General features: G+C 39.8%; 1 protein-coding gene across 4 annotated transcripts in view; it reads right to left on the bottom strand.

The window, feature by feature from the left end:
- neurl4 (neuralized E3 ubiquitin protein ligase 4) overlaps nt 1-12677 on the bottom strand; it is a 39057-nt gene extending 26380 nt beyond the window's left edge. For all 4 annotated transcript variants that reach the window (XM_030161833.1, XM_030161834.1, XM_030161835.1 and 1 more), the window contains exons 1-5: nt 12513-12677; nt 3700-4222; nt 3548-3613; nt 1454-1956; nt 24-135 (exon numbers count right to left, since the gene is read on the bottom strand). In XM_030161833.1, coding sequence (XP_030017693.1) covers nt 24-135; nt 1454-1956; nt 3548-3613; nt 3700-4222; nt 12513-12677 — 1369 coding nt within the window. The remainder of the gene's footprint in view (nt 1-23; nt 136-1453; nt 1957-3547; nt 3614-3699; nt 4223-12512) is intronic.
- Nucleotides 12678-14457: the final 1780 nt, after the last annotated feature.

Genomic DNA, 14457 nt, shown 5'->3' with positions numbered 1-14457 from the left:
ATTAAACATAGAGTGTGTTTTACCTGAGCGCAGATTGGTCATCGTTGCAGGATAGTCCAGATTGTTAGGGTTGTGTGTCGTCACTCCGATCTCTATGGACCCAGACCATTTGTCCACCAGCTTATCGATACGAATCTGCAAACAGAACCCATTTCATCCACTTTAGAAAGGTAATGTACATGTGTAAAAGATAAACTGAGGCACAATATTGTTAATTTTATTTTTCTTAAGAAGTTTCATTTCATTCATGTCCATCAGGATGCACTCAGTTCATTCAGTTTAAATCCTTCAGGTCAGATCCGTCCCCAGTTACCTCAGGTGCGCCCCGGGGCTCTATCCTGGGGCTCTATCCTGGGGCTCCTTCTATTCATCATCTACCTCCTCCATGTCGGCAATATCTTCAGAAAATTTAACATCCATTTCCACTGCCTCACGGATGACACCCAGTTCTACCTCTCCACCAAACCTTGCTCCACACTCCTGCCCTCCTCACTCACCTCCTACCTCTATAAAATTAAATCCTGGTTCACCTCCAACTTCCTGAAACTTAATAGTGATAAAACAGAAATGCTTCTCATTGGTAGTAAATCCACTCTATCCTATCCAAAGCCGACTATTATTCCCTCAAAATCAACAGCTCCTCAGTCTCCCCCTCCCCTCAGGTTAAGAGTCTGGGTGTCATCCTCGATGACCTACTATCTTTCAAAGCCCACATTAATAACGTCACTCAGTCTGCATACTTTCACTTGCGTAACACCAACTGCCTCTACCCATACCACCTCTATTCTTGTTCATAGTCTAGTAAGCTCCTGTATTGATTATTGCAACACTCTTCTTTTCGGTGTACCTCAGAAGTCCCTCCATAAGCTGCAACTAGTTCATAACTCAGCTGCCCACATCATTACCAAAACCCCCTCCTAACACCACATCACACCCATCGTCCAGGAACTAAATTGGCTCCCAGATAAATGAAGAACTGAATTCAAACTCCTCCTGTATACCTTCAAAACCATCCACAATCTTGCTCCTCAGTACCTGTCAGACCTCCTCCATATCCCCACTCCAGCCTGTTCCCTCAGGTCTTCCTCCTCCATCCATCTCACTGTTGCCCCTGTCCACCTCAGCACCATGGGGGGCAGAGCCTTCAGCCGCTCTGCTTCCAGCTTTGGAACTCCCTTCCACCATCCATCCAAAACAGTGACTTTCTCCCCATATTCGAAACCAGACTGAAGACTCATCTAACCACCACCATAATTATTATTCTTCATCTTCCCAGCAATTTTGTTGCACAACTGATGTAATGACAATAAAGCCTATTCTATTCTATTCTATCTTGTACTGCACCTCTTCACTCTTTTCCCATGTATCTTTTATTTATCGTAATTACTTTTTTATCTATTTATTTATTTATTATTATCATTATTTCATCGTTAAATCCTTGTTGATGAATCACCTCGAACATCTCGTTGTGTCGTAGCGGCCGGTTCGTCATCACCACGCCGTTGTTGAACTCGTCCAGGGGTCTCCGCCGCTCTGCCGTCTTGTTGTTGTTGCTCAGTTTGATCAGCGTTCCACATTTCTCGTGGAACAGCAGCGCATCATTGGTGGTCATTGCTCCAGTCATGGCTCCAGGCCCCAGCCCTCCGTTCCCCGCGGGGCTGTTATTAGTACTGCTACTGTCCCCGCCCCCTCCACCACCTGGTCCTCCGCCCCCTCCTCCTGTCGACCCCCCATCGCTGCTCACCGCACCTCCTCCTCCACTGCTGCTGCCTCTGTCGTTTCTGGAGGAGGACTCAGGTCCAGCGTTGCCTCCTCCTGTACCACCTCTGCCGCCGCCACCACCACCTCCCTCTCCTCCTCCACCTCCTCCATCCTCCCCTCCGCCCTCATCCTCAGAGCGATAAAAAGATACTATGGCATTGTTGAACACGTCGAAGAGCTGGTGCTCCGTCAGTACTGAAAAGATTCAACATGTACACATTAATGTTTCAATAGATCAGATTATTTGATCTGTGTCTGATTCTGTTCTGTCTCATTTCATCTTCTGATTCTTTCTTAATGTGCAGCATTTTGTGGGTTTTTCCCACTGTTGTAAGATTTAGATGGAGCATTTTAAGGAGGCAAATTAAAATAAAATCAACATGAAAAGAATCAGAACCAACTATATAACTTTTTCCAGAGCCAATAAATCCACAGAAGACTTAATTATGATTTTGTTTGGATGTTCTTTTAGATTTTCTAAAGTTTTGAAAATAGATATATGGTCACTGAACTGGTCTTCGACTGTGTGAACTATAGCTTTTAGAGAAAATCATTTCTTGCAGGAGGATCTCCAAACCCCTATTTAAGATCTCCATTATTTTTCATTTCCATTTTGCTTGAAAAATTAACAGTGACTGATTTTCAGAGGAATGAGGGCTCTGGAAAAGACTGACATCACTACAACATTAGGACATCACCTGTAGAATGTTTTACAGCTGTATATTTTCAAACTGTAAATGAAGCCGTGCTTTGCTTTTGGTTTTGATAATTACAGCTAATGCGATTTATTTCTATAGTATAACAATGGCGGATTTACCTACCGGCACTGCGCCCCCCCTTTCAAAAATGTAAAATGTTGAAAATAATATGAGCCCTCTTGCCGGGATTCAAACCCTGGTCTCCTGGATCGTAGACTGTAGTGTTACTTACTGAGCTATCCATCCATATGTACTTTGAAGTGCAAATTTATGCGCCCCAAGGTTCACCTATCTCTTGTGTTGGAGGGGGTTCTACTGGGTATGTGCCATTTATGATGACAGTCTATATGGTAAAGGGAGTTAAATCTAAACTAGACTAAAGTCTAATCATGAAGAGACAAGTGTCTATTGAAGCAGCATTTGGGTCTGCATGAAAAACAAACAGGCAGCCACAGAAGGAACTGCATGGACTGAATATTAAATATCTTTGAACACAGCCAGTGATTGAGTCAATCACACAAAGTTGTCAAACATAGGCCTAGACCTTTACTTTATCCTGTTGTTTCTAGTTTTAAATTATTTGGAAAGCAATGAAATTCAATGCCATTACTGAGTCCTTATTAAAGACAGCTCTTTTACTTTGGTTCCAAAAGTGGTCACATAAGTGAGGTTAAATTGTATTCATTTTATTAGTATATGACTGAAAAAAATATATGCAGTTTTATGTGATTTGAAGCATTTATAATGTTAATTTTGCTTTGCTTCGCCCCCTTGAACCCCCCACTATTCTCCTGCACCCCGCCCCCCCCTTCCATTTTTTTCTGGATCCACCACTGTTTTAATAATTGTATTTTTGCAGTGTCCATTTTCTGCTGTCTGTTGTTTCATTTACGTTGATGTTGAACAAAGATTTTCTAACCTCTTTGAAACTCTGAAAAGATTTGGCTTTGGAGAAAACTACATTAAATGGATTCATTTATTATATCCAGACCCACAGATTCAAATATGTGTCAGTGTTCAGTCTTAAACTAACAGGCTCAGTGAAGGGGTCCCTGGTTTATCTGAGGGGTGGGATGCTGTGGACTCACCTGTGTCGGTCTCCAGGTTGTTGGGGAACTTGTCGGGTCTGCTGTGGCTGCAGCTGAGCTCAGGCACTGAGAGGAAGACGAGACCCAGTGGATGAAAACACACAAAACCACCCAAAAAACATCCTGCTAAACAAACCCAAACCAGCCTCTACCTTCATCTCCGTTCATCATTCCATTCATTGCTGCCACATTCATGAGCGCTGCGATTCCTGTGTCGTCCCGACCGCCGCACACCACCACCTCCTCTTCCTCCTCCTCTTCCTCTTCCTCCTCCTCCTCTTCCTCCTCCTCATCCCGTTCTACAGTGTCTCTTTCAGTGGAGGCTGGCGGCGGCTCGCAGCTCACCACCGTCACTTGAGTGCACTTTCCGTACAGGTCGACCACGGCCCAGAGCTTCGGCGGCAGACCGCTGGCCGCCGCGCCACAGTCCTGGCCGTTGACCCAGAGGTGGAGCTCCCCCCTGGAGCTGCGCTGGATGCCCACCCGGTCGCCTTCCGCCAGCTGGTCCAGGTCGCGTCCGTACTCCTCCAGGACCGAGCGCCCGTCCCGGAGCACCGAGCAGCCCGACACAATCCAGGAGCCGCCTTTAAGGCCTGTGGCGCTGCTGGGGAAGTCCAGCGCCGCGGGGTCCAGGGCCGTCACGCCGATCTCGATGGAACCGCTCCACGAGTTCACCTGAGGTCATAAAGAACAAACAGCGCTTAATACTTCGAACTAGGTGTGCCACAGTTACTATCAGAATTACAATATCAGTGAACCCGTTTACATGACCATAAAAATCTGATAATTGGGAGTAATTAAATGACTGTAGTAATCAGATCTGATGCGTTTAAATGCACTTTCAAAAAGCAATGAAAATCCATGTTTAGATGTTTCAGTCCATTATTAGATTTCTTTTGGAGCAAACAGGGAAGCCACTTGCTGTTTTTCAGACACATTTGCACCAAGCCAGAGATCAAGATAAAAATGTACCTGGAGTCAAGCTGAGAGCCCCTGGCAATTTTCTTCTTCTTTTTTTTCTTTTAACACAAAGTTTTATTTTTCAAAATGTATCACCTCTCTGTAAGTAGCTCTGGCTTGGCATCTAACCTGGCAGAGTTAATATTAAAAATAAACAAATAAATCACATCACAGAGTTATAATTGCAAGCACTTTCAAGCACTTAAACTAAAATTCAAGCACTTTTCTGACCTTGAAAACACAACATTGAAATTCAAGCGTTTTCAAGGATTTCAAGCACCCGTACAAACCCTGATGTATAGAAGATAGAACAGAAGTAAGACGTCAGACGTTGTGGACATAATCCCAACAATGTATTGCAATTTTAAGGACAATTAAGGCCTTAATTTCAGACTTTGTAAGGATCTGCAGACATCCTGTATCTACAGCACTGGAACAGAGCTGAACATAGATCTGGATATGCAACACTAATAATGGTCTGAAAAACAAATTATTGAAAAACATGCAGAAGGGTCCATATTTATAGGAATAATGTTGCCAAGTTTCTTCCAAAATAAAATAAGGGTAAAGCAGGTTAAAAGCAAAGATAATTGAACATAAAACAACTTCTGAAACCCAGACAACATAAAATCCTGTCTAATAGGTTTTTTATATTGAACTTACTATACAAAACCTAAAAATAAAAAATGAAAATGCAATTTTTATTTGTGCTCACTGCCAATAATGTCACTGCTTCTTCATTAAGTTTACATTAGTGTATAAATATAAGTTATACTTCACTAACAGCATAAAATGAACAATTATATCATTTAACCAAATTATTCAAATACCAGTCACATGAATCTATTAATAATCCTCTGAATATGAAACTTCATCATTCAACAAACTGTTTGAGGTCCTAAATAAAGACTTCTGACAGCTTCTAGAAAAAGTTATTTGCTAAAACCATCAGCTCTTAAAAGGCATGAAATGGGTTTTATACTGATGATGATAAATTCAGAGACACCGGAAACTCCAGTAACAACAGAACTCTTTCAGCACTGACAGAATCACTATAAATACACTTAAAAGAGAGTTGTAATAATCCTTGAAAATACCACAATTATACTGGCACTACTGGGCTAAAAGAACCAGACACAAGCTAATCAGGGTGGAAACATGGGAAGCAAAGATAAATAATAAACTGTACAAATAAACAGCTGAAATAGGAGATTAATGACATTTCACAAACTGATAGAAGTTCTAAATAAAAACTCCAGAGGAGCTGATAAGAGTCCAAACCCTCAAAGCCCAGAGTTTGTAATGAAATGAACTGGATTTTACACTCATAAATCAGATCATAAATTCAGAGACACCGGCAGCCGCAATAACAACAAATACACATGTAAATGAGTGTTAGTCGACTGAGTTTGGACAGATCTGAGCTCAGATGAGATGTTTGTGATAAAAGGGTGAAGCACGGCGCTAAAAACAGCAGGTACATGTCTACGGAAACAAAGCGGGCCTTGTTCTGTGATCCGTCGTGTTATTTATAGTTGGTCTTTGGAAATAAAACAGGACAGAGTGAACGCACAGGAGACACTTAAATAAATACGTACAGGAGGGTTTGTGACAATGGAAATGAAGACACAGAGTTTAGAGCGATCATAATACTGAAATATGAGTCGATGATAAATAACTGCGATTCATGTCGATTGTGTTTAACCCTTAATTACCTATTTTTGAACTCACTTCCAAATGAGTTTCTCTCTATATTTAACTTTCTCCATGGGATTTATCACAATTCATTATAATATTATCCTTTACATTTTGCATTTTTCAGTGAAATTCCAGCATTTTCCTTCATTTAATTCACTGATCACATAGATGTTCATAAAAGCTCAGAGTAAATTCAGAGTAAATGTCACGTCAGCTTCTGAACTCTGATGTTTTATGTTCGGTATAAAAGTCCAGCAGCAAAAATGAATCAACGATTGAGGTTATTAATCAAAATACTGGAGCTGTATGTACAGGAAAATGTGGACTAGTGCTTACATCATCTGGTTCTTGTTAATATTGTAATAATCACAGGTCAAAGTGATGCAAAAATGCAGAGTTTCTAGTCTTTTTTGAGGAACATTGTGTTTAGCATTTCAGTACAGTTTCTTTCATGCTGTATTTGTTGACAAACTGATGCTCCTCAGCTCTTCAGGACCAGACTTTTCCTAGATGCTGCTGTTACAATCACCTGTTTAAACCACATCATCACTTCATTATTTTAACTCATTATTCACCTCTGGTTCATACTAATTCTGTCCTGTATCACCTTCCACTCTGTCTCCGTTTGTCGTCCCTTCCGCCTCACAGCCTTAACTAAGCCTCATATTTGTTCAGCTCCATAACTGTCTCTCTGCAGAACCTCACGTCTTTGCCTGACATTGGGCTCATATCACATAACTTCCATCCTCAGATATCAGTTTCTTCCCAGAAACACTAACCTGGATATCAGCTCTCAATAATGCGACACCTTATTGATCATCTGGGGTATAAATTAAATTTTGTTCATATTGGTTTCACCTCCGCCGTGTCAGCTGTAACGGCGCCGCCTCTGCAGTCGGCGCGGAATCGCTCGGGCGACGTCATCCCGCTGAGGGGTGATCGCTGGGCTTGCCGCCCTCCACCTGCCGCCCCCTGATGAACCCATCCAACAAAACCTGACAGTCTCCTCTGGTAAAAATAAGCTCAACCTTCAGTGACTTTTGTTTTCCTTTCTCCCTTGACGCTCAGGAGCTGAAGTTGGCACTCGTCCACCCTGTTGAAGTGACCTTGAGCGTCACATTGAAGCCTGTCCAGATCCTGGATGAGGCTCTGCAGTTTTAACTCTGTGCCAAGGAGATTAAAAAACACCTCGTCCTCAGATCAATAAGTATTTTTTAACCCTCCCTCGCTGGCGCCATCCCTCCTGGTCCCTGCTTTGTAAGGCAGTGTGCTACAACCGTCCGAGGATCTGGGTTAACAGACTGAGTAGTAGCTCAGCCTGACCGGGTCGCTGTGTGGAAGCCAGACATCCTCCTTCTGCTCATTCACTTCTGTTACATCTGCAGGTGGGCGTCTGACACCCACTGTGGACAGAAGTTACTGAATAACAGCATGGAAATATTCCACTATGGCAGCATGATCGGAAACACAACCCAGGATATCCGCAGGTTTACAGAAGCCAAATCTATGACTGTTTAAGACAGAGGTGTCAAACATGCTGCCCGTGGGAAAAAGTGGCCCGTCAAAGCATCCAATCCAGGCGGGGGGATGAATTTGTTAAATAAAAAACTTACACTGAAGATATTAATAATCAGTGGTGTTAAAACCATTTTAGTTCAGGTTCCATAAACAGACCCATATGATCTAAAGTGGACCACAGCTCTAAAATAATAACATAATAACCTATAAATAATAACAATTCCACATTTTTTCCTTGTTTTAGTGTAAAAAAAAAAAAAAAGTTAAATTATATGAATATGTATATATTTACAGATTATCCTTTCCTTTCATGTTTTTTCAAAACAGTCCAACAGTTATTGTGTTGAACCAGTCTTAACCTTGTTTCAATCCAGCTAAAATACGATAAAATATCTTACAATACACTGAAATACACAAAAAATACACTAAAACATGCTACAATACACAAAAATGTGCTAAAATAGACAAAAGATACACTACAATGCACCAAAATACAGTAAATACATGTGCAGGTTCCATGAAGCCAAATTTCTGACATTTTAAGACATTTTCCTCGTCGTTTTTGGTAAATTTCAGTCCTTCCATTCACATAAGTATCAGTCCAACAGGCCTCATAGTTATTGTGTTGAACCAGTCTTAATCAGGTTTCAATCCAACTACCATTCCATTTCCATTTGTCCATGACTAATGTTTGTGTTACTGACGTCCAAGCTGCTAAAGCTCAAACCTAAACCACTCCACCCATGACTGACTGTGGGAGGTACCATCATGCATTAAAAAATACACTTCAGTAAGTTATGATACAATATGATACGATACACTTTATTGTCCCTCTTAGGAAAATTTTTCTTTGACTCCAAGAGCTGCACAGATGAAGCAGCCAATTAACACAGAAGCATCAGACCAGACAAAGATGGAATCACATAACCCACACATACTGCACATACCCATATTGCGCTAGACTCTCATATATAGTATAGTTACACTAAAAACCACAAAAAATGCACCAAAGTATACAAAAATACACTAAATATATACAAAAAAATAGGCTAAAATACACTGAAATACTCTAAAATATATGATTGTTGGAGGCTCCGCTTATTCCCATCTCAGTTACAATAAAATGATGACTAATTACATATGTGGTTAATTCTGTACAAATTTTACAAATACAGAAATACATAAATATTATTTATTGTGTCTGGGGGATTTTTAAGACCTATGAGTGTCAGATTTAAGGATTAATGATCAATTTGAAGGATAATTTAAGCCTTAATGACATTTTAAGGATCCGCATACACCCTGAGAAGCCTCACACTGTGGTGGAAATCACTTCATATCCTGATAATAACTGGAGCTGCACAGCTAATCGAACTACCATCCCAAAATGTCACTCTAAATTTGCAGAAACCAGGAATCAGTGATGTATAAAAGATGCAAAATGAAAGTCTCTACGTAGTGTCGTGCATTTTCATCAATAACTGAACAAATCAAGCCATAATGGAGCCTTTGCACCAAATCCTGCAGACATCATCTTATTTGCAGAGAATTGCATATTTTTATTGCACATTTCCATAATGGAGCAACTAAATTAACAATCTCACCTGCTCTATTTCACCTGTTTTTTTTTTTTTTCCAGAAGCTGTGTATTGGAGGGTTTGCATAAGCAGGCAGCTAAAATGGTGACATTTTTCTGCTTTTCTGCAAATGCCAAATAAACTGATTCTGATTTCTCAAGTGACAATTAAAAAAAAAAACACCACCCAGGTACCATAAAAACAGCTGACAACATCTAATTCCATGGCCAGTAAATGTAATAACTAACTCATGGTTGTCATATGTTAGCTAGAATTAGAACAAACGTAACTTCAGCAGATAATATCAAACAGATAATGGTGAATAATGCTGTTTGATATGACCAAAATCTCTTAAGGAAGGTCAATTCATTTTTAATATGTTACTGACATTATTTTAGATTTTCTATGCAGGTTCACTTATGCACATGCAACTCATCCTAATGATTATACAACAATTCATTTCTTTCCTGTCCTCTGATGAAACTTCCTGTATTTTTTAATATTGCAATGAAAAAATATGTATTGCAGTGTCAGTTTTTCCATCACAACACAGCCCTGTAACTTAAAAATACATATATATAAAAAAAAGGGAACTGACACAAAAGGGTAAAGAAAAAACACTTTTCAACAACAGCGGAGTAAATGTGTTCTGATAAAAATTATGTTAGAAGCATGAGTGTGAGTAATATTTATGTATGACGGTACTTTTAGTCTATTTAAGTCTATTTAGGCATAATGTTTGGTTGATTTAATTTCTGCTAAATGGTTTAACACTGACTTTTTGTTGTTGTCTGTGCAGCTTCTGAACTGCCGTTACAGAGACAGTAGAAGAAGATGATTGTTATACGCTTTGAGCTGATGCTGATAAAACAGCAGACAGCGAAGAAACACAGTATAGGCTACTACCTTTGTGCCGAGGCCCAATTACATTCTCAATGATAGTGTATTATTTTCATTATTATCATTAATTCTATTGTTTTTAGTGAAATTAGTAATATTTCTGAATGTATTCTTCTTACCCCCACTGTTTTCCGTTGTTTTTATTTTTTCCTGTCTTAGTTTCAATATAGTCTGAGATTGAATGAAAGTTAAATGAAAGAATGAATGATGACATTAATCCTTATTTTGATGCCACTGAAAGAAGAAGGATGTTTAGAAAACTGTAACAGTTAAGGCTCAACCACAATTTTTTTGTATTTTTTTTTTTTGTTTGTGTGTTTTTTTACACGGCTGATAATATCAATTAACCAGCATCTAACCGATATTTGGACCCGATATAGTGTGCATCTACAGAAAGAATTAAAATCTGGCCATAAATACTTTGTGGATATACTCTTAAGATGGTGATGCAACTTTGCTGTTTGGTGTGTTTTTTTGCTGGTGATGTGTTCTGGTTCAAAACTTCCCCATATTGCAAATAGTTACTAATGACATATAATATGATGCATTTAAATGTGAATATTTTCTGATTTCTTTTCTCTTCTGTGACAGGAATATCTTTGGGATGTGCTCAAACGAGACATTTGTCTTAGCCTTTGGAAAATACTTTTTCAGCATTTTCTTATATTTCACCAACGAAACAATGACTCCATTAACCAACAAGACAAGATTAGTCAACAGATTAATCAACAATGCAAATAATTGTTAATTGCAGCCACTGTAATAAACACAGGACTGGTGAACTACTATACAAAATGGCAAATGAAATTACAATGTGTCACATCCTCCAAAAGTGTTGTAGCAAAGAAAAATTTGTGACATGACAAAATAAACCATGGAACATACTATCATCATCCTCATATCACACAGTCCTACACCAGATCATCTTTGAAACTATAACTAGTTGCAAATGATTAATTTCCTGCATATAACCCTTAAGATCAGGAAGCTCTCTGCATAAACTGGCTTAATTTCCAGGCCTCCTTTGCAGCTCAGTGGATGTGAGGACACAGGATGGGCAACCATGCCAAACTGGGCACTCTGCGATGGAATGGTATTGATTTTCAGACAGACAATGCATGTCATGACAGAGGATGAGGCTGTTTATGAGAGACCCATAAGGATAATCGCTTTCAACATACAGCGGCACAGTGCTATTAAACCAGCTTTCCTGGTACACACATGCATTTCCAGTTTCTAAATAATCCAGGTGTCTATCTTGACTTGACATGTGGCCCTTTAGAGGGTGTGTGATGGAACTGGCACCAGGACAGGACCCAAAGTCAGTGACAGACTGCAGAGAAAACATGTCAGCAGGATGTCTGATTCTGATCACACTGTGCATATGCACTGATATGATATGGAGGAGGTGTAGCCATTCAGCCCAGAAAAACAACAGTCACTAATGGACTTGCTTGTTAACATGAGGCAAAAAGTGCATATTCTAGGCAGTTATTTGGTTATATTTAATACACCTCACACTAAAAATAAATAGACTCAAACAGTTAAGTTGCATTGGAGAAGGACATGAACTGAATACTTCTAAGACCAAAGCATGTTCCTTCTAAAATGCCTCTAGTGAAGTGAGTCCACAGTGCAACAAAAGCCACTTGTTTACAGATAATAGGAAGAGATAAGTCACTGGTTGAACTTCTAACACATTACAAACACTAATAGGACTGTTCTAAGGTCTGCTATGTGGTGATGTTTAAAAAGACAACCAGACCGACAGATATGTTTGAATACATCCTGCGCCCCAGTTCAGTGTATTGTGTTTGTCTGGTGTGTGGCCACTGCAGTGTTATTAACACATCAGCAGAAAGGAAACACAAAAGACTCACTGTGACACTTCCACCAGCCTCACGGAGCTCCTGTCACACTATAAAAACACACAGTTCTGGTCAACACACGACAGAGGCACACACAGCACCTTCCAGAACTGCTAGCCCGGCTGGTTAGCCCCGGTAGCGGCTAACGGAGGCACCGGGGCAGGTTGAGCTAAGTGTCCAATTTACGGTTTCTGCACCCAACAGTGTCCAACAAACCCTCGTGTTCACGGTGACATTACACATCTGACAGCGCTCTCAGACCTCCCCGGACCAGCAGACACCGTACCCGCTGTCAACACACACGAGCCGTCCCGGAGCTACAAGCCCCTGACTGCGGACGGAGCGGAGACCCCCTGCCCGGCCCACCGCCGCTGCGCCCGCATTCCCGCTGCCCTCATCCCGCTCCGAGCGGCGGCAGCGGCGGGCCCGGCTGCCGTTGTTTACCTTCTTGTCGATGCGGACAGTGAAGACATCCCGGTCCCTCAGCGGCTCCTTGCTAAGCACCAGGCCATGGTTGAACTCCTGGACTGGCTGGTTGCGCCGGGCGGTTCGGTTCGAGTTGGACAGGCCGATCAGCTTTCCGCTCCGCGGATGCAGCTCCGCCGCCATCTTCAGTGGGCGGCCAGGTTTCACGACAGTCGAGCTTTGCGACAGTGACGTTATGGAAACCGGCAAATTCTGCATCGATACGATGGAACCACACCTACAGACACAACACTGAATAAAAAATAGAAAACAGAAATATTTGGAAAGACTAAAAAACACACACACACAACCCCCCCCCCCCCAAAAAAAAAAAAACCCAAAAACAGAAAAATAGATGTAAATAAATATATATTTTGAATAGTTAATATCTCTCTTGTTTCAATAATAGACCGTTTTAAAGGTTACATTTTCATAAATACAAGTATACATATAATTTATTATGAGCAAACATATTCATACATACACATAACTCCCAAAGATATGAAATATAAAGATATAACTTAATTGATCCCACCGTAAGGAAAGTGCAGTGTTCACAACAGAAAAATAAAGATGACAAATTGCAGAAGACACAAAAACAGAGCACAAGACAGTTCTGTACATCCATAAATAAATAAATATTAACTGTATGTGTATACTGTATACACTGTATATTGTTATTAACATATACTAACTGGAAATATCTTAATTTTTGTTATTGGTTAAACTTTTGAAAATATTAGTAGACCACTTGTTCTTGGAATATTATTTGTTTTTAGATTGCTTTTCATCAGGTGTTCTTTGATTTTTGTTGTAATTAAAATACAGTTTGTTTGTTTTTTTTGGGTAAGATTCCTAAAGCAAACATCTTACGTGTCTTTTGCTTGACTGTTGTCTCATATTTTACATCAAAGACAAACATTGACTTTTCACTTTCTAACAAAGGAACAGTAATTATTTCCAATGCGGTATATGGATACCAGTGAAGAAAATGAGTGAAACTGTGACATTTTTAAAATGTATTTTGTATTTCCGGAATTGTATTGATTTTTTTTTTTTTTTTTGTATATTATAATTTATTTTTTTACTTTATTTACATCACCTTCCTTGCTCAGGTTCTTTCCATTTATGTATATGGACTATTGTCCCTTGGTGAAATTGTAGGAATTTAAACAAAGCATGGGACTCAAGCCTACTTTTAACAGACAATATAGTAAATTAATGTTGTACATATTGAGGCTGTAACTGTTGCAGCTAATCCAACTTTACATACAGAAAGTAAAACACTCACGTTTCATTTTGAGCCTATTATAAACCAATACATTTCTTGTTTTTGTTCATCATTATTTTTACATTTTTACATTATTTTACATACAGAAAAAGTGCCGGAAATAGCGATTGTGTCTGCGACAACTCTGAAACAGGAAATGGTATGGAAAAACAAAAAAATACATTATGTCCTACTTTTTCACGCTTTATAACATGGTACTAGTCACTTTTCTCTGTCTGCAAAACTGGGAGATTTATGGGCAAAAACTGAGTATCATGAAAATCATACCCTTGCATTTGACCTTTCTAGGTCATCCAAGGTCAACAATATTGGTACCAAATGAAAGGTCATATCTGACTTCCTATAAGTCGATTATACAAAGTTAGTCGATATCCATCTTAGTTTTCAAGATAGAAGCCGTTTTCTGAATATGCAAATTAGGCGCTTGATCCCAACTTTGGCCTAAATCTCAGCTGTACTTTGGCCTACTATTGTCAAAAACTGATTAAGTCGACTAGAGACCATGGCAAATAATTTGGTCATGGTTTGATATCAATAATGCTTGAAATGTGACCACAATACAGCTTACAGACAGACAGACAGACAAACTGACCAATATGCTTGTCCTCCAGGCAAGCAACAAAGAAACAAACC

This window comes from Sphaeramia orbicularis, chromosome 18 (genome assembly GCF_902148855.1).
Source record: "Sphaeramia orbicularis chromosome 18, fSphaOr1.1, whole genome shotgun sequence".
Lineage (NCBI taxonomy): Eukaryota > Metazoa > Chordata > Actinopteri > Kurtiformes > Apogonidae > Sphaeramia > Sphaeramia orbicularis.
The sequence above is the reverse complement of the archived record's forward strand: the minus strand, read 5'-3'. Positions and strand labels throughout refer to the sequence as shown.